We start from the raw sequence: 24657 nt of genomic DNA, 5'->3' as shown, positions 1-24657 counted from the left end.
GCAGTCAGTGCGCCAAAAAGAACTTCGGACGAGAAGATGCTGGAGAGAGATCCCACGACCGGACTGGGACTGGGACTTTATCAGGTCTCTTTCAGAATCAGGGTCCTCAAGGCATACCTCGACATAGGGCTGTGATACCTGATAGACGATCCCGCCGGGCACTCCCCGTGCCGTTCACATGGCCAGCCTTTGGAGTCCTGTACCAGAGACTCTTATCTCGACATCGGGCAACGCTGAATTCCGGAGTTTGTGATAAGATTGCCACGTGGAAGGAATGGAGCAACAGCAAGATTCCAGACGGACAGCCGCATATGGGGAGATCGCCGTTCGACTCGCCGTCGCCTAGATGAACAAAGGCGAGTAAAAGACATGGAATCGTCTCGTGCCCCGGTGGCACATTGCACCGGATCTCCATCGCCACGCGTCAGTCAGAACCGTCAAGCACCTTGTGCCCTGGAATACCACGTTCCAGCGTGCCACTTGACACCGTCGGGGAGGTAGCGAAGATAAAGGCTCCAACTACCGGAGTTCCCGCGCCGGATACTGTAACATGGGCCATAGCTAGAAAAGGAAGGAACGAAACAAGCTTTCCAGCCATGGACGGATGATACACTTCGTACGAGGCACAAGGCGACAGGCAAGGTAAGCTTAAGGCGGCTCAAGCGTCGATAAGCACTCTGCCATGACTGCGGGTACCTCCGTCTCTCGTTCCGCCTCGACTCCACTTCGACAGATACAGTGCCGACGTTCGTGGTGGCAATGCTTTCGCTTTGCTTGACTTGACCCAGCCGACCTTGCCCCGTTCCCAAGCGACTTGATATAACTCGACACACCGTAGAAAACGTGGCAGGTGTTGGGAAGACCGCCCGCAGAGTGTCTAGCAGATATCGACCAATCCCTGTGTGCTACCTTTGTCAGATACCATGTCCCAAGTCACCACGCAGACCGAGAGCGCCGAGGCGAACGCTCTCGTGATCAAGCTCCAGAATGGCCAAACCTTGCACGTCGAGTCCAACGAAGCCATTGACGCCGACGAGATCCCCATCATCGATGTCGCGGGCATCTACAGCGACAAGTTGGAGGACCGACAGGCCGTGGCGGACAAGGTCCGAGAAGCCGCCCATCGTATCGGGTTCTTCTACGTGATCAACCACGTGAGTTCCAACAGCACAGCGCGGGCGAGCTGGCTGGCTGGCCGCTAACTATACGGCCACGGTCGTGCCACGCAGGGCTTCGACGCCAAATTAACAGACGGAGTCTTCGAGCAAGCCAAACGCTTCTTCAAGCTCCCCATGGAAAAGAAACTGGAGGTCGACACGAACCTCGTGCCGAAAGAGTACGTCGGCTACCACGCCATGGCAAGCTACAACAAAGCCAGCAGAAAGCACAACGGTGAGTCCACGGACGCCGGGGAGAAAGAAGTGACTCCATTCGACTTGCTCTGGTCCAGCCCAGCCCAAGCTGATGCGCATCACATATCCTGCGTAATTTATCACGTGTTGTTGCTGACTTGTGGGTACAGACCTCAGCGAAGCATTCAACTTTGCCTACTCTGCCGAACAAGACCCGCTGAACCCGGACACGGACGCGGGCGTGTCGATCTGGCCTCGCGACCTGCCGGGATTCAAGGAAGGTCTGTACGCGTACCACACGCCGATGCTGCAGTTCGCGCGCAAGATGACGCAGATCTTCGCGCTGGCCCTGCACCTGCCGGAGACGTACTTTGACGAGTGGACGCGGCGGCCCGAGGCCGGCATGCGCATCCTGCACTACCCGGAGCAGGCGGCCTCGGCCGACGACCAGAACGGCATCGGCGCGCACACGGACTTTGAATGCTTCACCGTCGTCAACCAGGACATGTCCGGCGGGCTGGAGGTGCTGTCGAAGTCCGGGCGGTGGATCCGCGCGAGGCCCGTTCCCGGTTCCTTCGTCGTCAACATCGCCGATTGCTTCATGAGGCAGACCAACGATTACTTTGTCAGCACCGTGCACCGCGTCATCAACAAGTCCGGCCGCGAACGGTACAGTATCCCCTTCTTTTACGGCTTGGACAGGCGCATGCCCTTGCTGCCCATCCCGAGTTGTGTCTCGGAGGAGAGGCCGGCCAAGTACGAGGTCATGACCGCGGGGGAATATTATCTGTGGAGGGCGAAGCGGGCGAAGCAGGGTGATAAGGCCGAGGAGTGAGGGCACGATACAGATAGAACCGACTGGGATGATAAAAACATGGAGGCTTACGGCTACAGTACCTAGGTATGTAACTGAATTCAAAGTGTGGCGTGAAATCCGCGATGGAGGCTGCCGCTTGTTAAGCCTGCTGGAATTAAAATACAGGAGTAGCCAAGATGCCCTTCTCGTTCTGTCTATCTCCTCAATGTGTGCGCCACTGTGATTACGAGTCAATGGAGGAAGGACAGTAGGCTTGACGTTCAGGGGTCGAATCTCCAATCTGTATGAAGATAGAGCTTGGTGATGGCCCTGTTTTGCATGGAAAAGGGTCTCGGCCAACAGTGAGTGGAATGGCGATTCATCCCCTCTCATCGTCGTTATTCCAGAGGTGCAATAACACACTAATTCACGATGCACGTCGTTGCGGAGATGCCGAGTACCCTTTTGCTAGACTCAGTCGTTGCATACAGGCTCCGTCGCCTGAATTACGCAATATGGATGTAGATGTACTCTATAGAGAGGTCGCTGAATGGTCGCTGACATTCAGGACGACACCAGCCAGCCGTTGCCTCAACGCCGACGCTAAATCAATCTGTAGAAAGTCGAACAAGTGAAGCATGGCACACCCAGCAAGATCAACTGCACCAACGGACGATTTCGCTGCACTAAAACTCCATGCCCGAAGCGCCCATCTTGTCGTTGATGTCAAGCACTCTGCACACTGTTAGCTTGATAATCCCAGCCCAAGACTAGAGCAACACTCACGAATACTGCTTGGTCAAAGTCCCTTCGCCACCTGTCGCCAAGTCAATGGTGAAGACGTAGAAGTTGCCTTCGTTGGTGACAACCATGACTTGCGGCGAGTTTGCACTCATGGCGACCACACTGCGCAGTTGGCTAGGTGAGGCACCGGAGCTCGACTTGGGGAGTCGTATCCATGCAAAATCTCTCGAAGGCTCCCACATCTCGGCGACACCCTTTGGAAGATAACCGCCGACTGTGGAGGCCAGATTGATGCCTACGTGCTGAGACGTCCTCCGCAACAAGCCCATGAAGGTGCCATTTGGCTTTCGATGCGCCAGAGCTGTGGGCGACTCGGCTCCGTCCTCGTCATCACCCGGCTGGTCGACCAGCATGTCGCTGCTTTGACTAAGCCTTCTGGTAGATGCACTGCTAGCTTTGCTGGGTGAAGCAGGTTCATGGCCGTCGTCTAGTACTCTATTGGACTGGGGCCCAAGCTTGAATATGTGGACGGTCTCGGTCGCCGATGAGACACATAACAGAGTGGACGTGATGTTGAAGGCCATGCTGAATATCCTCGAAGGCATTGACCCTCTCCTGAATTGATACAGCTTGTGGGCGTCTGGGACCGAGAAAACCCGGATGATGGTACCCTTGTCCGAGGCTGTCGCAAGCAGGGTTCCTTCGTTGTTGAAGGCCACGCACGACAGCGGTGACTTGTGCGCTTCCACCACGTTGACCGCTTCCAGCTTGATGGCGTCAAATATCAGGACTTCGCCGGTCGTCGGAGGGACATGGGTACTGTTGGGCGGTGCGTGTGAGGGCGGGGCAAACGACGAGGCCACGGCCTTTTGTGGAAGCGGATATGCGAGGTAGCAGTTGTCCTGCGAAGGGGAGAGGGCGCATATGGCCGCAGGATTGGGAGAGGTCTCGATGGTGTATAACAGTTTCATGGTCTGTATGTCGTAGAGGTAGATCTGATCTTCCAGCACAATCACCAGTCTCTTTCTGTTCAACCTCACCGACAGCACCGCGTTGGGAAAGGTGAGTTCGCATATTATCAGGTCTCTTTTGGTGTTCTTGATCTGGAGCCTCCGCGGCGACAGGATGAGAGCGACGAGCGACGTCGAGAAGAGCATCTCGAGGATTGCAACATTGCCGGCATCTCGTGAATCGAAGGTCTTTGCAAACGGATCGGTGGTGAAGATGCGAAAGCCTCGGGAGGTACCTATACCGCATCAGCTCACCGGCGGCGAGATGGCTGTAGAGGGTGCGTGCGTACCTACAGCCAGGTGGCTATAGTCCTGGTTGAATGTCACAAAGTTCATGGCCATGGTGACAGTTCGTCTGCAGCTGCTGCTGTGGTTGCTACCGGCGGCGTTGCTCCATCGGAAGACTCGCTTTAATTCACCTCAAACTCACCGACCGCTTCAGTCGGTGCTGCTCTGAGTTGGATGCCGCCCAGCCTTGTGCCAACGCAGGATACCGAATGCAAAAAGCGAACGCCAGAAATCAGCCTGGGGTGTCCGTGTCACTTCGACTGTCGCCTTCTGGTCTGCCAGAAGAAAGAAGCATGAAGCATGAAGCATGAAGCATGTGACGTTGCATGGAATCGACGCATCCACAATCCAGCTGCGGCTTCCCCCACAAACTGCGCCAATTGCTGCCTGCTTCACCTCTACTTCACTTCATTCTAGGAGAGTTCCACTTCTGGCGAATGTCAACATGGCCGACACCATGGATGTAGACCCTGAGCCTCCTCGGGGCGTGAAGCGCACTGCTGAAGAAGCAGGCTTGCCACCTGAAGCTCCACGTCGCATCAAGGCACGTTGATGCTCCCTCACGGTAAGCCAGAGAACAAGGCTAACCCTCTGTCAAGGCTCTTGATCAGGATGTTGTCAACAAGATCGCAGCGGGCGAAATCATCGTCGCGCCAATGCACGCCCTCAAGGAACTGCTTGAGAATTCCATTGACGCCGGCTCAACCTCGATTGAGATCCTGGTCAAGGATGGCGGGCTCAAGTTGTTGCAGATCACCGACAACGGCCACGGTATTGAGGTTTGTACTCTGCTTTCCCACTACCATGTTGCATCTGACACCGATCAGAGAGACGACTTGCCAATTCTGTGCGAGAGGTTCACCACTTCCAAGCTCAAGAATTTCGAAGATCTTATGTCCATAGGCACTTATGGCTTTCGTGGAGAAGCTCTTGCCAGCATCAGTCACATTGCCCACCTTCGGGTCACTACCAAGACTGCCAATTCAAGCTGTGCATGGCAAGCCCATTACCAGGACGGAAAGCTCATACCAGCTAAACCTGGTCATTCCGCTGAACCAAAAGCTGCCGCTGGTCGTCCTGGTACGCAGATTACAGTGGAGGACCTGTTCTACAACATCCCCAACCGCCGACGAGCATTTCGGTCCCCATCAGAAGAGTATGCCAAGGTACTCGATGTCATCACCCGGTATGCTGTCCACCGCGAAGGTGTCGCCTTCTCAATAAAGAAGCACGGTGAAACAGGCGCCGGCTTCTCCGTCGCAGCTGCTGCCACCAAGGTCGACAGGATCAAGCAAGCCTACGGTGGAACTGTGGCGAAAGAAATTATGAGTTTCAGCGCCGAAGATTCTCGCTGGGGTTTCAAAGCATCCGGCTATGCTACCAATGCCAATTACAGTAACAAGAGAACGACGCTCCTGCTGTTTATCAATAACCGATCCGTCGAGTCATCTACGGTCAAGAAGGCCATTGAGCAGACATATCAGTTGTTTCTGCCTAAAGGCGGCCATCCATTCGTCTACCTCAGCCTCGAGGTCGAGCCGAACAGAGTCGATGTGAACGTACACCCGACCAAACGAGAAGTCCACTTCTTGAATGAAGATGAGATTGTTGAGCTAGTCTGCGCGAATATCCGAGATAACTTGGCCAAGGTCGACACGAGCAGGAGTTTCAAGACGCAAACACTCTTGCCTGGCGTACCTCCAATGACATCCACGAATCAGCGAGTAGTTCCTGGAGACGCTACTCCTCCCACAGATGATAGTGCTGCGAGAAAACCATCAACGACCAAAAAGCCTTATGAAAACAACCTCGTCCGAACCGATTCAAAGATGAGAAAGATTACCTCGATGCTGCCACCGGCTTTGATGACATCGACATCTCAAGACGACCCCCCGGCCACAGATGGAATCCAGTACACGACCACGGACCGCGAACAAATCCAAATTCGCCTCACTTCAGTCAAGAACCTCCGCGCTGAAGTTCGCGAATCGATGCACAACGGGCTCACTGAAGTCTTTGCCTCTCTGACATACGTCGGCGTAGTCGATGGCACCAGACGCCTCGCAGCCATTCAATCCGGCGTGAGGCTCTACCTTGTTGATTATGGCATGACCTCCAACGAGTTCTTCTATCAGGTTGGCTTGACCGATTTCGGCAACTTTGGGCTTATTCAACTTCAACCCGCTCCGCATCTGAGGGAGTTGTTGGATATCGCGGCAGAACATCAGTTCGAAATAGACCCTTCTTGTGCGGGACTGAACAAAGACCAGATCGTGGACAGAGTGTACCAGCAACTGATGCAGAGTAAAGAAATGCTTGCCGAGTATTTCTCTCTGAACATCACGGACGACGGCCAGCTGGAAACAATACCACTGCTGTTAAAGGGTTACATGCCATGCATGGCGAAATTACCGACCTTTTTATTAAGACTAGGACCATTTGTGGATTGGACAGAAGAAGAAGCTTGCTTTCGGACATTCCTGAGAGAGCTGGCCAATTTTTATGTCCCGGAGATGCTGCCACCTTTTAAAGAGAAAGCCGACAAAGGGAAGGGGAAAGCGCGAGAGGAAGAGATGGTGGACTCGGATCCCGCTCAGGACGTGCAGCCAGACGCCGAGACCGAGACCCAGGATGACACCGAGAACAGCCAGCCTGACCCCGACAATGAGGCCACCGAGAGAAGAAGGAAGGAGATCGAATATACGCTGGAGCACGTTCTCTTCCCGGCTTTCCGGTCGAGAATAGTGGCCACGCAGGATATGTTGAAAGGTGTCGTTGAAGTCGCCAATCTGAAAGGACTCTATCGGGTATTTGAGCGGTGCTGAGCGTGCTCATGCCAACGTCATTCTGTGTAGATGGAGTGCGCTCTGCACAACTCCATAAGTATTCAGAGAAGCAGAGAGCGTACAGCATGTAACAGGATGGGAACCAAGACTGGTATCATGTGAATTTCAATATCGATCAAGGTTTCAGTATACGGTAAATGTGACGTCGAACACGACCTTGACGCCAAATGCTGGAAATGCACGACCTTCCTCGTCCAAACTCCATGGAACGCGATGCGACGACTTCTGCAGCCGAAAACATGACCGCAATTCACTTCCACACACGAACCACGACTACGGTGTATACTTCCTTCCAGCCGGACTCCCTTGTGAACAAACCAAACACCGACACGCCTCCCCTACAAGTATCAACCCGACTCAACCCAAAGCCAGGCCAGTCGCACTTAACTAGTCCCGTTATACCGATACCACACATCGCCCAACGCACTCCGCCCACTCCCATCCGTGTTCAAAAGCATCCCCGTCGTGGGCGCGCCATAACTCGTGAGACCGCCGGGGAAATTGCCAAACCAAGCATACCGCTCGACCCAGACCTGCTGGTCCATCCAGCGCGAGGCATTCTTCAGAAACGCCACATTAGTAGCCCAGTCGTAATTGTTCTGATCCAGGCCAAACTCGGTGATCCACACGGGCAACGCTTCACCGCCGTTCCGCGTGTCGACGTACCGCGACGTAATGTTCGGCGAATAAAGCACACTCAAACTATACGCCTGGGTGACGAACTCGCGGAAATAGTCAATGTTGTACGGACTGGCGTACCAGTGCAGGTTGATAAAGTCGAGGGTGAGACCGTGGAGGCTCGCGTTGCCGAGAAACTGTTCCAGGTACGCGATGCCGCCGCCCGTGTTGGTCACGGCGGGGCAACCGATGCGGACGCGCCCGGCGAACGGTTCCATGAAGGTGGCGTAACCCTGGATGGACTGCGCCACGGGCATGTTGGCGGATTGCCCGTCGAAGTTGGCGTCGGGCTCGTTGAAGCCGAAGATGGCGTCCGTCCCGTAGTGCGTGATGCTGAAGTTGACGTTGGAGGACCAGATCGAGGTCAGTGACGGCGCGTCGTTGTAGAGGAGTGGGATGAAGCGGTAGGGCGCGGACGGGTAGGGGTACGCTCCTACGTCGTCGGACGCGTTGGGGAGCGAGTAGTAGTTGTAGGTCCACGAGATGTAGGGCGACGGTGGTGGGTAGTATTGGAGGGTGGTCACGTTGCGGTAGGCGAGGCCGCGTTTGGCTGGGTAGGGTGAGCTTGTGGGCGTGGAGGTGGGCAGGGATGAAGAAGTGCTGCTTGGGCTTCTCGTTGTGGTCGTGATGCTGGTTGGATTGGGATTTGCCACGCTCGATGACGAATGGGCGTTGGTGCTTTGAGCAGATGGGGACAAAGTGGTCGAGAGTGGTTGAGGCTGTGTTGACGTGACCGCTGTTGTGACTCTGGAGCTCGTCATGGAGCTTGACGGGCCATTCGTCAAAGTGGTGGAGGAGATGGTCGTCCCTAATGAAGGTGACATCGTGGATGATGCTGACGTCGCGGGTAAAGACGAAGCTATGGCGTTGGAGGTCAACACATTTGTCGTTGTCGAAGACAATAGGGTTGTTGGATTGCCCTGAACAGTGGTGCTTGGCGCGGCGGACGACGAGCTCGCTACGCTAGGAGGTATTGTTGTCGTACTGCCACTCGAACTTGAGATGATCGTGTTACTGGAAAGGGACGGACTGGGCGTCAGCGAAGTCGAAGACGATGCGCCGCTAGCTGCGACTGAAGTGGATTGAGGCAGTAGTACAGTAGTGGTGTATGCTGTTGTCGACGAGGTCAGAGGCTGGTCCGGGGTCATGGCTGATGGAGATAAAGCGCCCGGTGTTGTGGTGGAACTGGTAACCTGGCTTGAAGGAATGCTAGGAGTAGTAGAATAAGGCCCGCCGGTCGCCGGCCTTGACACGCTCGTCTCCATATATGTGGTGGTTGTCATTGCCCCTGTACCAGGACTTGAGCTCATGCTAGCGAGGTTTGAAGTCGTTGAAAGAGTCGAACTCGTCATTGTCTCCACGAACTCTGGCTCTAGACCAAGCTGAACAGCGCCTGTAGGGGGCTGACCGCCAGGAAATGTTACAAACATCTGCCCGTCACTAAGTGCCGAGAAGGCGAGATTTTCGCCAAACACCAGCCTTGTGTCGTTGAAATACCAGATGTAACCACTAGGCTGAGTCAACCCCGGAAAACGCCTCAGAGGCAATGATCCCGTTCTGCCATTTATGCCAACGGTTGCGTCGCCGGTCCGAAGCTGGCCATCAGAAGTAAGGACGAAGATTCCGGACAACTCTTCGTCTGCGATGAGATAAGCATTCTCCCCATTAAAGGAGAGGTAGCTAGGGGCGCGGGGTCGGAGTCTGGCGTTGAAGCCGCTGACAGTGATGCGGAAAAGGGTTGACGCAGGAGCTGGAGGTGTCGCAGTGGGCAGGGTGCTCGAGAAGGAAGAAGCCGTCGACTCGCTAGAGGCGAGACTTGATGTAGTCGTGATGATCGGCGGCCCACTGGTTGTCGGGACGATTGATTCGCTGGTGCTGGGATTTGATACCGTCGACGACGGGAGAATAGGCGATATCGACCGTCCACCACTAGTAGTGCTGAACGTGTTCGGGACGGTGCTCGAGCTGGTGATGTTGCCAAAGACCACTGTTGACGTCCAGTAGCAGCCGTTCGAGTCTATCGAGACTGTTTGTCGTTAGCAAAGCGCCTTACCGTGGCGATCTTGTCCCTTACGTGCTTGCGCTGCAGTGACCGCAGTAAGACTGTGCAGCGCCAGCAGAGCGTGAATTAATCTCACGCTCGTCGTGAACTGCATCTTGCCACGGCCCCTTCTTTCAAGGACTCACTCACCGGTGTGCTGGAAAGGCCAAATTCGTGAGGCGCGCATCGCGGAGATAGGCAAATTGAGGCAGATTGCCTGGAATGTATACCTAGGAATGCAGGGGACGGTCAGTGCGCAAGTGATGTCTCACCCGCATCACCTGGATGCAAATGCAAACAACGAATGGAAGCGTGCAAGGATGGACAGAACGGCCGTGGGGATTGAAATCAGGTATCTGTCATAGTGGTACATTGCTCGCAGCACTTGAGCTGGAGGTAGTAGTATACAAGCCCAACTTTTCGGTCTTGTCAATGCAGAAAAGCCCTTGCATGTTGTACACAGGTCGTAGCAATTGCTGAAATTGCAAGAAACGCCGACAATGCTTGCACTCATGCTGCATCACGCTCTATGGGGGTATCGTCGTGTTGGAAAATCGAAGGGGGCGAAAAAGCACTGGGCTGCCTCAAGCTCTCAAAGCCCTGGGCTTGCGGTGGGGCTGACACTGCTGATGTTGCTGGCACCGCCAGTAAGGTATTCGGAAGGTACCCTCGGGACTCGGGGGCTCTGCATTGCCGCAGGCACCAGATTTGGGCCTCCTGATTGCCCACGTAGACGTGCATAGTCCTTGCTCTTCTCCTTCTCCTTCTGGCTCTCACTCTTTCCACCTGTCAGGCGCCGCATACCCCTTCTCATACCCTGGAGGCTAAAGGCACCACCTGTCTCAGTGGCAGAAGTAGGCGTCATCTGATACTCCGAAGGGCCGGGACCGGACAGTGATTTGCTCTGATTGGACATACTCATGCTCAGCAAGGGGAAAGGACTATTCTCCCCATCTGATAGGACGGCTTCGTCATATTGCTCAGCAAAATCATCCTGGGACCTGAACGAGAAGTTCTCAGGCATAGTAGCGAGTCCGCTCGCTGTTGGCTGCGAGACAGGGAATTGGTTCGCGGGAGACGTGATAGACCTGGCATGAAGTCCTGGCCGCTGATGGCTTATCGGGCTGATGGAGGTTTGGAGGGCAGTTTTCTTCGTCGAATTCGGCATCGACGGCCCCGGTCCTCCCAGTTCGTCGATCGAAGAGAAAGAGGCCTGGGCAGATGCGCTGTAACTCTGAGATGAGAGACTAGGCTGAGTCTGGTGGGTCATGCCAGGGAGGGGACCTGCCTCGGTGAAACCGTCCTGCACATTAGTCGACGGCATAGTCCGGGAGAGGCTCTGTCGAAGGATTGGGGCCGTCTGCTCGTCGTACAGGTCGGTGTTTTGCTCTGTCAGGGTGGGGATTGAGATAGCGGAGCCCATCAGTTGGCTTGTTCCCATCGGCGTTAGGACATCATCAGCCTCTACATCGTCAAAGAAGTCGTCGAGACTGTCGAGAGTGTTAACCAGATCGCTGACATTGGTATCCGCAGCCTCAAGTGTTCGGATCGTCTCCGCCCTGCTTTGGGGTGGGAAATATGAGTCGGTGTATCCATCGTCACCCTGAAATTCGACATCGGGCGTGCTAGTTTCCTGGTCTTTCAGGAATTCCGAGTCTCCACATGTGTAGAAGACGGCGTGGACGTTGTGCCTGGTCATGCCAGAATACACCGCCGGCATTGGGATGGACCATCCCGAGGAGTGCGGAATGCCATAGAGACTTTGTGTTCGCTCGTACTCTTTTCGAATGGCTTTTGCTGAGCCCGAAGCCATACTCATACGCATATGGTGCTTTTCCATAGGTGTGGCTGCGACCTCCATGATGTAGTCCATGACCTCCAATGCCTGAGTACAGTGTTCGGTTTGCAGTAGCCTGAGTAGTGGAGAGATGAGGTCCGGCCCGTGAGTTGTAATAGAAGGACTTTTCATATTCACGATTGGGATCAACTCGCATAGGATGTCCATGAGCTTGACTCGGAACCATGGCGTCTTGTTCGTCAGCAGTCCAATCATGAAAATCAGACTTGAGGCATCACACAGAGGGAAGTAGGCCGCCTTGAGAGATTTCACCGTGGCCGTAAGCATCTCTTGGCTTGTTATGTCATTGTTGGCGTAACGTGCCAGGCAGATTGAGAGGGGCTCGTGGCCTTCAGCACTTGCGATCCTCGCGAGCGTCTGCGCTGAAGCCAATGCTGCAGCATTGGTAGCATCCTGGTCGAAGGTATGCAGCCATCGTGGTAGATTCGCTAAGACACAGTAAAGTAGGCGGTTGTCGCTTCCAACGAGCTGGCAGTCTGGAAGTTCCGCTAGCTGTTGGAGAACCAGGAGAGTCTTGTCCAAGCTGTCGGCGGATTTGAGGCCCTTGTAAAGCAACGGTTGCAGCCCTTCAAAGCCGCCATCCCACTTCCCGGGCAGTCCTTTCATCATTGCTTCCGTCACATCCGGATCAGAGAGATCCAGCTTCTCGAGGAACTTCTCAAGCATCCCTAGGGTCTCGTAGAATTCTCGTTCATGAATGGTATTGAGACATGCGCACGTGGTCCAAAAGAGCTGAGGATAACGTAGCAGGTTTTTCGGCTCGAGCGCTCCGATAATGACTTTCAGCGTCGTCAATATTTCCATGGAGAAGGTTTGGTAGTCCGTGTGCTCGTCGGCAATCGTATTGGAAAGCCGTGCAAGCATATCGGCTAGCATCCTGGCGTCCAAACTGACAGAGATGCACCGGAAAACTTGAAAGGACCGGCAGGCCAAATGTCGAACCGGACAGATGGAGGCCCAGTGTAGTGCTTCTTTAGCCCAAGAATCGCTAAAATTGTCGAATGCCAGGTTGAAGATACTGACAATCTCAGTAGTGAGTGCTGTCATTGCCGGAGGTACTCGGCTGCCGCCGTCATCTTCGTCTTTCCTAGTGTTGCTCTCGTAGGACCAGCTGATCCGAGGACTGTTCGTTCGAATTGCGTCGACCAGACTTTCGATCCTTGACTTGGCAGAGTTGAGAGTCTGAGCTTCGATCTTGGTGGTGACCAATTCGTGTATGAGATGCACCAACATCTCCCTTGCTTGTTCCTGAACGGAGGCAGTGTAGTGGTCCCACAGAATCAGTACCGCGTGAATGAGCTTTGCGGCCTCGTCTCTGACGAGGGTAACAGGCGCAACCATGAGATCAACCAGAAAAATCAGGGAGACTTGGCCAAGAGAAAGCCCAACCTACATGCTGGTTAGCGGTGTCTCATCATGTACAAGTAAAGCGTACCTGTTTGGTGCCCATAGGCAGCAGGGAAGTCAGATCAGCGACATAAGGGAGACTTCTCGTGTCAGGCATCACGACTTCTGCATGCTTTCGGTCGTTGACCATATTCTTCGGGCATAGTTGTAACATGAAGAATTCCAGCACTCGAGATCCGGCAGGAGTGGAAGACAGGTACACAACGATCTGTTTTGCGTACTCGACAAAGTTCTGGTCGCGCCGGTCAAGGGACAGGTATATGATGAAGTCAAGGATCATTTGCACGTTGCCTGCATGTGGTCCTGTCGCTAACGCCTGCCACAACGCCTGTACTTCATTGTGCATGGCACTGCTAGAGCAGATGGTGATTTCGAACATGTTGGCCAGAAGCATGTACGAAACAGCGGTAGGAGATCCAGTTGCGGAATCCACCTGGAGCTCGAGAGTCTGCAGCCACGGCAATATGGCCACGACCATGTTTCTTTGATGATCATTTCGCGCACTCTTGTAATGGAGCGAGAACTCCGAAAACACCATGAACGCTATGTCGGAGTTGGCCTTCGCAAGACGTCGCGAATATTCGAATTGAGCCAGCTTGTACACAGCGCGTGTCTTGTCAGAGATGCTGATGTCAAATTCCTGAAGGTTAGTTCTCTTATGTTGGCGTTCGTCCAGAGTGCGGATAAGATGTGCCGACTTCATTCTGATTTCGCGATTCTCATTCCCCAAGGTGAAGACGATGATGCTGACTATTTTCCAAAACGGCACAGGATAGTCCTCGTGCTGGATTAAGACATCACATACGACGCCAAAATAGCTTTCCAACGCCATGGGAGACTCGGTCCTGTAGCACTGCTCCACGGCATGTTCCACAATTCCAAGATGCTCTGGATTGTGCATGAGCAACAGCTTGAGCGCCCGTCGACCGATGGTGTGCATTTTGTGGTTGTTCGTGGCGAAAATTGTGTCGATCCAGGACAGCATCCTTGGCAGATTGAATGATAAGATGGCGTTGCTGTCAGTTCTGATGCTGATCGTCCCGGCACATAGAGTGGCCATTGCACTGAGAGCGGCCACTCGTAAATTGTTCTTCTCCTTCTCGGTGGCGGCGCTGGCATTGATACGATCCTGCACGGTCCGCGCATTGTTGTGATTTGGATCAATCGATGTTTGCTCAGCTGAATAGCCGCACCAGTCCTCCATCAAGGCGAACGCAGACTTGCGCGATTCAAAAGGCATCCAGCGCGAAGGCGTCTGAGACCGGTTGACACCCTCGAATACTTCCTCGACAAGGCCGCAGAAGTGATATCTCAGTTTCTGGAAACGCCAGTCGTTCTGCACGTCGGTATCACTGAGGAAGATGCGGAGATCCCTGGTATATATGACCAGGTTGTTCAAGATCCAGTCATCGTTGTAGATGTCCTCATGCCGGAGGAAAGATGCCGTAAGCTTGTATACATGCGTCACCTCAGTTCGAAGGCGCTCTGTTTGCTGCGACCGTTGTGGACTGCTTGGGGTCCTGTGATGGGTGATCCTCGCCTTCGCCTCCTCATTGCACTTGATGACCGCATACTGTAATGATTCAAGAAGTGTCCGATAGAGCTTGCGGTTGATTGATCCGAGAGCCGAGACTACCGCATCACGAATGGCGTCAGGCGCGGCGCCCAGCATTGGAATGATCGCAGAAAATAACGCCCGGGCGGAGCTCAGCTTGTCCTGCGCTGGGACCGTGCTCTTGGACGTCTTGCGTGCGTGAGCAGCATCAGCAAGCTGACTCTGGGATTGGGCACCTGGCGAGCTGAGCGTAACACAAGCCATGATGAGGTATAGTTTCCACTGATCGAAGAGAACCTCGGCGGATGTGGCAGAACTTCTCCCCTGCATGCGGTATTCATACATGGCCGCAGTAGCACCAGCAGCGTCTGAGAAGGCTTCAATATCGTTCTGCATCATCACAAGTCTGTCCGTAACAGTTCCTCGACAGAGGGCTATGGCGTTTGGGCATGCATCGAACACAACGCGGATGAGGTTCGGGAAAGCTTTGAACCAAAGAGTCGAGTCGTATGAGACCTCGGAGCTGCAAATCTCGATCAGAGTACTCTGGCCGGGACCGACGCGCTTGTCCTTCTGCAACCGACTGCGTTCGGCAACATTGAGAGCATCGTCATGCAAGTCTAGGATTGTGGACGACTGATCCTCCAAAAGCTTGATGATCCGTGACGAATCCGCCTGGCCGAGAACGGAATCAAACTGAACAACGAGTCGTAGAACTTTGATCGCGAACGCCCTCACCCGCCGAGATTGGGAGCAAAGGAAGAACAGTCCATATGCTTCAATCTCGTCCACATGAGGGATGGCGTTGGTGAGCTCCATTTGCAGCGCTCGATTAGGGCCGCCCGCTGAACGATCTCTTGCTTCGACCGAGCTCGCAACGGCCTTCTGTTTAAGCTGCTCCATCCAGATCTGGAGCAATTCAAGATATAACGTCAATGTCGTTTCGATGTGGGCAGGCCCCAGACGCCCCTCATCTGACATCGTAGAGTACTGAGAGTCGTAGTGGAAAATGAACCGTGGGAAAGCAATTGCTACTGCCTGGGCGTGGCCCTGTTTCGCTATGGCCTTCAAAGACTGTGTAGCAGAGGCTGCGATATTGGCCTGCACGTGAGCAGACCCGGTACACAAGAGATTGATCAATGGGTTCAAGGGAATATGGTCGGTGAAGCAACGCGGGAGAGCCTGAATGGCCACGTGAAGCAGCTCGTAATACAACTGCCTCTGGTCAGGGGCTATTGGCTCTTGATTCCGTGCCAGTGTGAATGCGTCGGCAAGAGGAGTTTTAGGGGTGACGTTTGCCGCCGAAGAAAACTTTTCGTTCAGCGTGGCTTGCCCCCCAAAGGTATTGTCGCAGAGAATTGTAATCTTGCCCAGTATTTGACAGAATTGCAGATAGTACTGTTGGGCATTTTCATCCAGCGCAGAAACGTTGACTGGCAGGGAGGAAGGACTCTCATCTTCGCAGATTGATTGCACGGGTGAATCGATCCCCAAAATGGCTCTCATGCTCATCGGCGAGGGAGGCAACCCGTCAACGGTCGGGGTATGTATGTTAAATGCAGGGAATGGTGGACGCCTCGTGTCACCTTTCTCCAAGTCAGAAATGAGGACAAGAAACGCGCGAATGCCAATGACCATCCGTTCCGGCTCGATCTGTTCAATCCGGAGGGTTCGACTGGATTGAAACAGATCGTAATGCAGAAGAGGGAAGATGACGGCACGGAAACAGAGCTCCTGAGATGTAAACCCGAGGATCCGGATGAATTGCACCAGCGGATTCGCCGTAGCTGGATCAGACACCACATGAGTTTTCCTCCCTTGAGGGATTGTGATCTTGATGATCTCTTCCAGTCGACGCAATTTGACCTGTAGGGTGTCTCCGACCCTGACGAGATATGTCCAGACCAGTTGACAAATGGCTTGCAGGGCGAGGGCTCGCGTAGACCTGTCCTTTAGCTTTGGGGCTAAACTCGAGATCATTGGAAGCCACTGCACGGAGAAAGACTCGGTTGGCGAAATGCAGATGAGCAGAATCGACACGGGGAATCCAATACTCCAGTGGCGGACCTTGACTAGCATGTTGCCCAGCCTGGAGTTGATGGTTTCGATGAAGTCCTTCCACTTTGGAACGTTCTGAAAGCAATCTGGATTACTCGCCACGGCGGTGAGCAAGCGCTCGAATAGTTGACAGTAGGCTTGCTTCACTCGAGGCCCATGCGCGTCGGAGAAGAGTGCCGCAAGAGTTCGCAGGAAGTCGGCAACGGCAAATGCGGCCTCCCTCGTCGGGGGGATGTGCAGATGGCGCATGCCGAGCAGAAGTAGTTCGATGCGAGATTCAAGATCCCTGGCGGCAGCGGTTCCAGAGCTCTTGGCGACGTCCTGCTGCCACTGATCAAGCTGCTGCGTAAAGCGGAACGTGACGTTGCCAAAGTCCAGCCGGCTCATATGGCCCAGCACCTCACCATAAATTCTCCAGTTTGCAAGTCGGATTGTCGATGTCAGGATCTGTGCAGGCTCCACCTCTCTGATCTGCGTGAACACGATGTCCTCCAGCTTGTTGGCCAGATCTTGGGTTATGGCGGCCAGCGTGCTTTGCTCAAAGATTGCAATCAACACCCTACATAGGATGTAGACGGAGATGGTGGCTCGGCGATCTGCGAACAGATATTCCTGGGTGAGCGGATCTTCAGCAGCAGAAGCACCTTCAGCTCCAACGTGAGAGAGACCAGCCTCGCTGGGGACCTGAAGGGGCTCGGTATGCCGCCGAGGGAGCGAAGGGGGAAGGGATGCAGTTGGCGTGCCCGCCTGGATTCTTTGCTGGTAGACCTGCTTTTTCAGGTTTGCAGCCGCATCCCCTTTGCCTTTTCGCCATAACATTAGACTGTCCACCAATGGTTTGGGTCCCAGGCGCGAAATGTGGCCCAGTGACACAATCAGTTGATCGAAGGCCGCATCAACACCGGGCGCACAAGCCTGTTCCACTGGTGCAGGAGAAGTGTCCAGGAGAGTGAGGCAGTGGTTGATTCTTTGATCGGCGCGGAGCACAAAGGCGTGAAAGAGGTGGTGGAGAGCATATTCCCCGGGTGTTCGCGGCTCAGGCTGCTGATGGAAGCTGGACGAATTGTATGCATGGCCCCTGCGTGTTCTTGAATGATCCTTGCGTCTCCTGTTCTGTGAGGATGATGACGCCGGCTCAGGTACTGGCGCGCTGGCGTCAATCAGCGAATCGATCGAGTGCCCTTGACCGTGACTTTGGTATGGTGATACGGGAGATGTGTAGGCTGAAGTTTCTGCGCTCGCATTGGAGTACTGGCCCCTTCTGCTGCTCGTGGGATATCTTGCATAGCCAGCTGCACTAAGTAGCGATTCGGGTGTCAAAGGACTCGCGGAGGAGGGAGAGTTGAAGCTGGGGGTTCTTGAATGCTGCAGGCCATGGATGACGGACGTCTGGCGGTGATGGCCATAACTGTTTGATGTCCGTCTCTGAAGGCCCGTGGTGTCCACCGCCGGTCCTCCTCTTGCGTTCACACCGGCTTCGCTCCCAAGCGGCTGAGGCTGGGCCGAGCCTGCCCGCGATGATGTCGTACCGTTGGGGCCATATGCCTGGGGTGCCGACTGTTGAGGCCTGCCTCTCGTCACCGAAGTGTTTCTGGTGTGAAGTTGGGGACGGGTATTGGACAACGGTTGCGAGATCTGTTCGGGCCCAGGACCATCGAGGGTGTAGACCGACGGCTCGTTGGACGCGGACTGGGCATCTGGAAGCATCGAGCACGGTTAGTACGGGATCATGTGCTCGTCCTCATGCAGAGCGCTGAGGGTGGTGGTGGCCATTCGTGGAACGTGGAGCGCGGTGGTGAGTCGAGCGGAAGAATTCCGGGTCGCACTTACGGTTATGCAGCATTGTGAGCCCTTGAACGCCGACGCTGGAGAAGATGCAGGTCCCGCGTCATTGCTTCTAGGTAGACAAGCGGAGCGGGATTGATGTGCGCGATGCGGACAGGAACCGACAGAGGAAGTCTTGGAGGTCAAGGCGTCGGGTGGTAGTCTAGTCGCCCATTATTGTCAAAGCGACGGAGGAATTGGAACGGCACCAGCGCAGGCAAAGGGATGCGCAAATGCCGCCAATCAGATCAGCTTCACCTCACCTCAACCTGACGACTGTGTGCGCACAAGGAGGATTGTCCAGATCTCTTTCTAGTGCGGTGTAGGACGACATCTACAGTTCGTTCATCACCACACCACAGCTACAATTCGGTGACTGAGTGCTCTACTGTGCGATTCGTGGTTTCGCAGAACACCCTCGCCGAATCAGAAAGCCAGGTGATGGCTCTAGCAGGTCATCCTTCTTCAGGTACACCAATACCGTTGAAACATTCCAGCACAGTGATGTCGGTGGATGCACAGGTAGGAGCATTGGCGCCATTGCTGTCACAGACTGTCCTCACCACCCCTCTGGCGCCAACGGCTCTTGCACTATCTCGGCCATCTGCGCCGGGGCCCATTTCCCTTGACGCTGGAGTCTTGTTGATATGATCCGTATTACGTGCATGTGATGTTTCTACCTATTTTTGCCGTGTGCCAATACGACACCGAATAAGCTGCAAGATGAAGACAAATTGCGGGTTGCCTGAGAGCGATACAAAGCCTCGCCACAGAGGTGCAGGAGAAGAGCCTCGTCACCATCTGCTGACTGTGTGATTATCTTAGGTATGCAACTATGGGGGTAAGGCGGGACAAGGGACAACGTTTCCCACTGTCCCTGTGTGCTGTGTATGTGGGGAGCGTCAGACTGGACAGAGTGCCACCACAGAACCCACAACCAACGACGAGTCCTCAGCGAATACGCCGACCCTCGTATTTACCCGCACGGGTCTTGAGCCATCTCATATTCAGGTCTCCCATCTGAGGTCTGGCATGCCGCCTCGTTCTCCGTGGCCATGTGCCGGGTGGGATCATAAGAGCGTAGCCAAAAGAAGTGGATGCATTCAGTTGGTAGAGATAAAAGGATCTGACTGTCCCCATGCGACACAGGAGGCGCTTTGTGTCTTATTGTTTCGACCCAACTGCCGATACGCTGCGCCGCTGTTTGCCTGCCTCCCCGGACTCACCACGCGCCCACACGCCAGTGACGCCCTAGACTCTGTACCGCGCAGTCATCATAAGTCCGAGGGGCGCCCGCCGTTCACCCACGAAAACAGGTTCCGGATATTCTCCCTCCAGAAAGCCGCATTTGCCCGCTCGAAGGTCAAGTCAAAAGGATAATTCCGCACGCGCACATTTTGCCCCTCCAATTGCGCATTGCGCCTCCGCAGCGAATGTGCCAGTCAACAACAAGCCGAACTCCAGGTTATAGATCTCCACGATATTTCTTCGATTCTCTAATTGCCGACCGATTTGGCCTCCACGATCGTTGACGTCCGACACTATTAATTGTGTGGCCGTCCTCCCCTTCCACTGGTGTGAACTGTCCAACTCGGACCTGTTGCGATCTTCACCTTGACATTGGGTCAGACTCTTGTTCTCTGAAGTGCACCATCCGATAAGAACTCGACCTAGCCCTATCGACGATCAATCATTGCGGCTGATTGGCCCTGGCCGTCGTTTAAGATTAATTAAGCTGAGCGAGGCGTGAGAGGTCTGCAACGCAACGGAAGCCCACAAAACAAAATAGCTGAGGCCCACGAGCACGCCTCCACTCCCCGTCCAGCACGCACACCGCAGCGTACCCGGTAATCTTGGCCACATCAGGCCACAAACGGTTCGCCTTCCCCCGAGCGCCAAAGAGCGAGTGCCCTGCGCCTGCGATCTCCACGCTGTTCAATTGCTCACCACTGCCTAACTGGCCCGGTACCCCACCATTCATATAAGCAGCGACATCGCTCTCGGAGGACACTTTGTATTTTCTAGTCCGATTCACCACCCCAAACCCTCAATGTCAACCGAACCTGAGGCCGCTCCCATCAAACTCCCCACCATGGCTCAGGTCGACACTCTGGACATTGTTGTCCTCGTCTTGCTGCTCCTCGGCAGCGTCGCTTACTTCACCAAAGGCACCTACTGGGGCGTCCCGAAGGACCCCTACGCTACCTCTGCCCTCAATGGAAGCGCTGCCAAGAAGGGATCCCGCAACATCCTCGAGAAGATGGATGAGTCGGGCAAAAACTGTGTGATCTTCTACGGCTCACAAACCGGCACTGCGGAGGATTACGCCTCTCGTTTGGCAAAGGAGGGCCACGCTCGCTTCGGATTGAACACCATGACTGCGGACCTGGAAGATTTCGATTACGAGAACCTCGACCAATTCCCCGAAGACAAGGTGGCCTTCTTCGTCATGGCCACCTACGGTGAAGGCGAGCCGACCGATAACGCCGTCGAATTCTGGGAGTTCATGAACCAAGACCCTCCTTCCTTCTCCGAGAACTCCGACGAAAAACCGCTGAGTAACCTCAAATATGTCGCGTTTGGTCTGGGAAATAACACATATGAGCATTACAACTCCATGGTTCGAAATCTGGACAAGATCTTGACCAAGTTGGGCGCAAAGAGGATCGGCACTGCCGGTGAAGGTGACGATGGCGCCGGCACCATGGAAGAAGACTTCTTGGCCTGGAAAGAGCCCATGTGGGCTGCCTTGACTCAGGAAATGGGCCTAGAGGAGCGTGAGGCCGTCTATGAGCCAGTTTTCAGTGTCGAAGAGCGCGAAGACCTCTCCCCCGAGACCGACACGGTCTATCTGGGCGAGCCCAACAAGAATCACCTCGAGAACAGCCAGAAAGGCCCTTACAACGCCCATAATCCTTTCATTGCCCCCATTGCCGAATCGAGAGAATTGTTCACAGTCAAAGATCGGAACTGCCTCCACTGCGAGATCGACGTTTCTGGGTCTGGTATCACGTACACGACAGGCGACCATATTGCGATCTGGCCTACAAACGCTGGTTTGGAGGTTGACCGGTTGATCAAAACTTTTGGTTTGGAAGAGAAGAGACACAGGGTCATCAGCATGAAAGGCATTGATGCTACTGCCAAGGTTCCTTTCCCTACCCCCACGACCTACGATGCCGCCATTCGCTATCACATGGAAATCTGCGCCCCCGTCTCCCGCCAGTTCATGTCCACCTTGGCTGCCTTTGCGCCCAACGAGGAGGCGAAGAAAGAGATGGCCAAGCTCGGCTCCGACGCCGACTACTTCAAAGAGAAGATCAGCAGCCAAATGTTGAATGTCTCGCAGGCAGTTTCTGCCGTTCATCCTGGTCCGTGGTCTGCCGTTCCTTTCTCCTGTCTGGTCGAAGGTCTCAACAAACTCCAACCCCGTTATTACTCAATCTCATCCTCGTCGCTTGTTCAACCGGAGAAAATCTCCATTACCGCCGTGGTGGAGTCCGTGCGCGTTCCTGGCGCTGGTCATGTCGTCAAGGGTGTCACCACCAACTATCTCCTGGCCCTGAAGCAAAAGCAAAATGGAGATCCGGACCCATCGCCACACGGTCTGACGTATGCTATCAATGGTCCTCGCAACAAATACGATGGTATTCATGTTCCCGTCCATGTTCGTCACTCCAACTTCAAGTTGCCTTCGAACCCGAGCAAGCCAATCATTATGGTTGGTCCTGGTACAGGTGTTGCTCCCTTCCGCGGATTTGTCCAGGAGCGTGCAGAGCAGGCCAAGAGGGGTGAGGACGTTGGCCAGACGGTACTATTCTACGGTTGTCGCAGGCAGTCCGAGGACTGGCTCTACAAGGCCGAGTGGGATGTAAGTTGAATCGGCAAATTTTGTACCAACAAAGCATCCGCTAACTGATTGTCGCAGGAATACAAGAAGGCATTGGGAGATAAATTGACCATCTTCAACGCCTTCTCCCGAGAAGGACCGAAGAAGGTCTACGTGCAACATCTGCTGAAAGAGAACGCCAAGTTTATCAATGAGCTCCTCCAACAAAAGGCCAACTTCTACGTCTGCGGTGATGCAGCCCACATGGCCCGAGAAGTCAACGAGGTTCTCGGCCAGATTATCGCCTCCGAACGGGGAGTAGACGAGAAGAAGGCGGAGCAAGTCGTCAAGAGCATGCGCAGCAGTGGTGTCTACCAGGAAGACGTCTGGTCATAGATTGCATCACATTTTTGCGGACAACCTAGAGCACGGCGTACATTCTGCAATACCTAGTGTGGAAGATCAATGACGACCGAGGGGTCACTCTCAGACCGCCTTCCGCTTCCGATTCCCACAGCACGCGGCATACTCGTACAAGCAGATCTGGGGAGGCGATCGGAGACGGGCGTGGAGCGAGCGATGCACGCGATTACACGGGGATCTGACGATCACGATGCGCTCATACACCAAGACCTGCAAACCATATGACAAGGCGATTTTTTTCCGGAAAGCGAGACCCGAAAACTCTGTGTACCCCCTTCTCAAGCCCCCCGGCCCCCACCCCTTCCCCCCCGGAAGCAGGACCTGGCCATGTCACATGCCAACCGGCTCAATGTGGGGTTGCCCACACGCATCTGCAGGCCATGCTGCACGGCTTGAGCCTCGACCGTCCGTGGGATTTTGTCCAGCCTCGACACTGAAGTCCTTTGCGACGACTTTGCATGTGGGGCAGCTGCTGTATCGTCGGCGTGTTTCAGCGTTCCACGTTCATCACGAGCGTTATAGTTTTGCTCCTCTAACTATAGATATCAAGCTTTGTTATACCTTTAGTGTAGGCGAGATTACCTAGGTATTATATAGACCAACCTCAGTATAACACCTAGAATCAGGAGTTGGAATAGTAATGCTAGGCACAGAGAGCCTAGAATTGTGTGAGAATGTCTTATGCCTACGGACTTCATCGAATGGTAGGGTCTACTACTACAACTCCTTTGCCCTTGATCTTCCCGCTGTGCGCATCCTTTACTAGGTCCGGTATCCGTTCCAGGCCCTGATAAACCTGTGTCTTGACGCTGATGCCGTGTCTGGCCGCAAAATTCAGCATCTCTTGCGTTTGCTTGGGCGAGCCTGTCAGTGAGCCGCTGACTTTGATGTCTCGGAAGATGAGTTCTCGAAACGGAATCACGACCTCTGGTGGCTGTGATGGGTAAACTCGGTCAGCAGATACTCTCATGCCGGGGTGCTGGGGACGAACTTGCCTGAGCGACTTGGATCATTCTTCCGTGCTTGCGTGTAATTGCACACGCCAGCCCAGCGGCCGGAACAGCTTCACTGAAGTTGATAGTGGCGTCCACCCCTTGACCTGCGGTCACTGCATGTACCTCTGCGACCACGGCTTCTATTCCCTTTCGAGCATCGAGAACCACCTCGGCGCCAGCTTCTCTGGTCAGATCCAGCCCCTCGGCTCGAGCATCAACCCCAATAACCCGGATTCCTTGTGCTTTGGCAAACTTCAGAGCCAGATGACCCAGCCCGCCGCCAGACCCAACGACGCCGAGCCACTGGCCATTGCCCACGTTGGCTTGGATGAGTGCCCTCCACGCTGTGATTCCTGCGCAAGCCATGGGTGCCGCAGAGGTGTAATCCAGGCCGTCGGGGATATGGCAAGCATTTCGACTGTCCACCACCAGGTACTCGGCAAACGCGCCATCGAGCTGAATGCCAATACCACCATCTCTGCTCGAGCAGTATTGCGGATCTTGACTAGAACAGTCCTGGCACTGCCCACACCTATTACGTGGAATGCCGGCAAGGACACGGTCACCAAGATCGAAGCCTTGGACGTCGTCTCCCTTCGCGACGACTTTGCCGGTCCCCTCGTGGGAGGCTGTGACTGGCAGCGTGACGCCGGCCATGCGACCCTCAACCACCATGGAGTCGGTGTGGCATAATGATGCGACAGCGACTTTCAAGAGCAGGTCGTGGGGACCTAGCTCTGCCGGAATTGGCACCTGGTGAATGACATAGTCTTTGTGGAACTGAGGAAAACCCGTCACCTGGATCGCTCAGATACCTAGGGGGAGAGGTTGACAACATACCTCGACGACTTGACACGCCAGCATAGTCTTCTGTGGACTACCCATGGTTCCCTGCAAGACTGGGCTGTTTCCAAGATTCTGCGGTGGTAGGAAGTCTTTGTCGAAGAATGTAA

At 54.5% G+C, this 24657-nt stretch overlaps 7 protein-coding genes across 7 annotated transcripts; 3 read left to right on the top strand and 4 right to left on the bottom strand.

Annotated features, from left to right (window-relative positions):
* Nucleotides 1-923: 923 nt before the first annotated feature.
* G647_07163 (uncharacterized protein) lies at nt 924-2187 on the top strand (the record flags this gene model as incomplete). Its single annotated transcript, XM_008731480.1, has 3 exons — nt 924-1154; nt 1230-1392; nt 1523-2187. 3 exons carry the CDS (start codon nt 924-926, stop codon nt 2185-2187), a joined length of 1059 nt encoding a protein of 352 aa, XP_008729702.1.
* Nucleotides 2188-2834: 647 nt separating this feature from the next.
* G647_07162 (uncharacterized protein) lies at nt 2835-4244 on the bottom strand (the record flags this gene model as incomplete). The annotated part of the gene is made up of 3 exons (XM_008731479.1): nt 2835-2883; nt 2935-4138; nt 4193-4244. The coding sequence occupies 3 exons, from the start codon at nt 4242-4244 to the stop codon at nt 2835-2837; spliced, it is 1305 nt and encodes a 434-aa protein (XP_008729701.1).
* A 391-nt stretch (nt 4245-4635) lies between these two features.
* On the top strand, nt 4636-7015 carry G647_07161 (uncharacterized protein; the record flags this gene model as incomplete). Its single annotated transcript, XM_008731478.1, has 3 exons — nt 4636-4653; nt 4790-4969; nt 5018-7015. 3 exons carry the CDS (start codon nt 4636-4638, stop codon nt 7013-7015), a joined length of 2196 nt encoding a protein of 731 aa, XP_008729700.1.
* Nucleotides 7016-7419: 404 nt separating this feature from the next.
* Nucleotides 7420-9870, bottom strand: G647_07160 (uncharacterized protein; the record flags this gene model as incomplete). Its single annotated transcript, XM_008731477.1, has 2 exons — nt 7420-9740; nt 9789-9870. The coding sequence occupies 2 exons, from the start codon at nt 9868-9870 to the stop codon at nt 7420-7422; spliced, it is 2403 nt and encodes an 800-aa protein (XP_008729699.1).
* A 477-nt stretch (nt 9871-10347) lies between these two features.
* G647_07159 (uncharacterized protein) lies at nt 10348-18340 on the bottom strand (the record flags this gene model as incomplete). The annotated part of the gene is made up of 2 exons (XM_008731476.1): nt 10348-13002; nt 13049-18340. 2 exons carry the CDS (start codon nt 18338-18340, stop codon nt 10348-10350), a joined length of 7947 nt encoding a protein of 2648 aa, XP_008729698.1.
* A 2209-nt stretch (nt 18341-20549) lies between these two features.
* On the top strand, nt 20550-22682 carry G647_07158 (NADPH-cytochrome P450 reductase; the record flags this gene model as incomplete). The annotated part of the gene is made up of 2 exons (XM_008731475.1): nt 20550-22328; nt 22386-22682. The coding sequence occupies 2 exons, from the start codon at nt 20550-20552 to the stop codon at nt 22680-22682; spliced, it is 2076 nt and encodes a 691-aa protein (XP_008729697.1).
* A 721-nt stretch (nt 22683-23403) lies between these two features.
* On the bottom strand, nt 23404-24589 carry G647_07157 (uncharacterized protein; the record flags this gene model as incomplete). Its single annotated transcript, XM_008731474.1, has 3 exons — nt 23404-23636; nt 23701-24484; nt 24545-24589. The coding sequence occupies 3 exons, from the start codon at nt 24587-24589 to the stop codon at nt 23404-23406; spliced, it is 1062 nt and encodes a 353-aa protein (XP_008729696.1).
* Between the last annotated feature and the right edge of the window lie 68 nt (nt 24590-24657).

This window comes from Cladophialophora carrionii, assembly GCF_000365165.1.
Source record: "Cladophialophora carrionii CBS 160.54 unplaced genomic scaffold supercont1.6, whole genome shotgun sequence".
In the NCBI taxonomy this organism is placed as follows: domain Eukaryota; kingdom Fungi; phylum Ascomycota; class Eurotiomycetes; order Chaetothyriales; family Herpotrichiellaceae; genus Cladophialophora; species Cladophialophora carrionii.
This window is presented reverse-complemented; position numbering and strand designations above follow the sequence as displayed.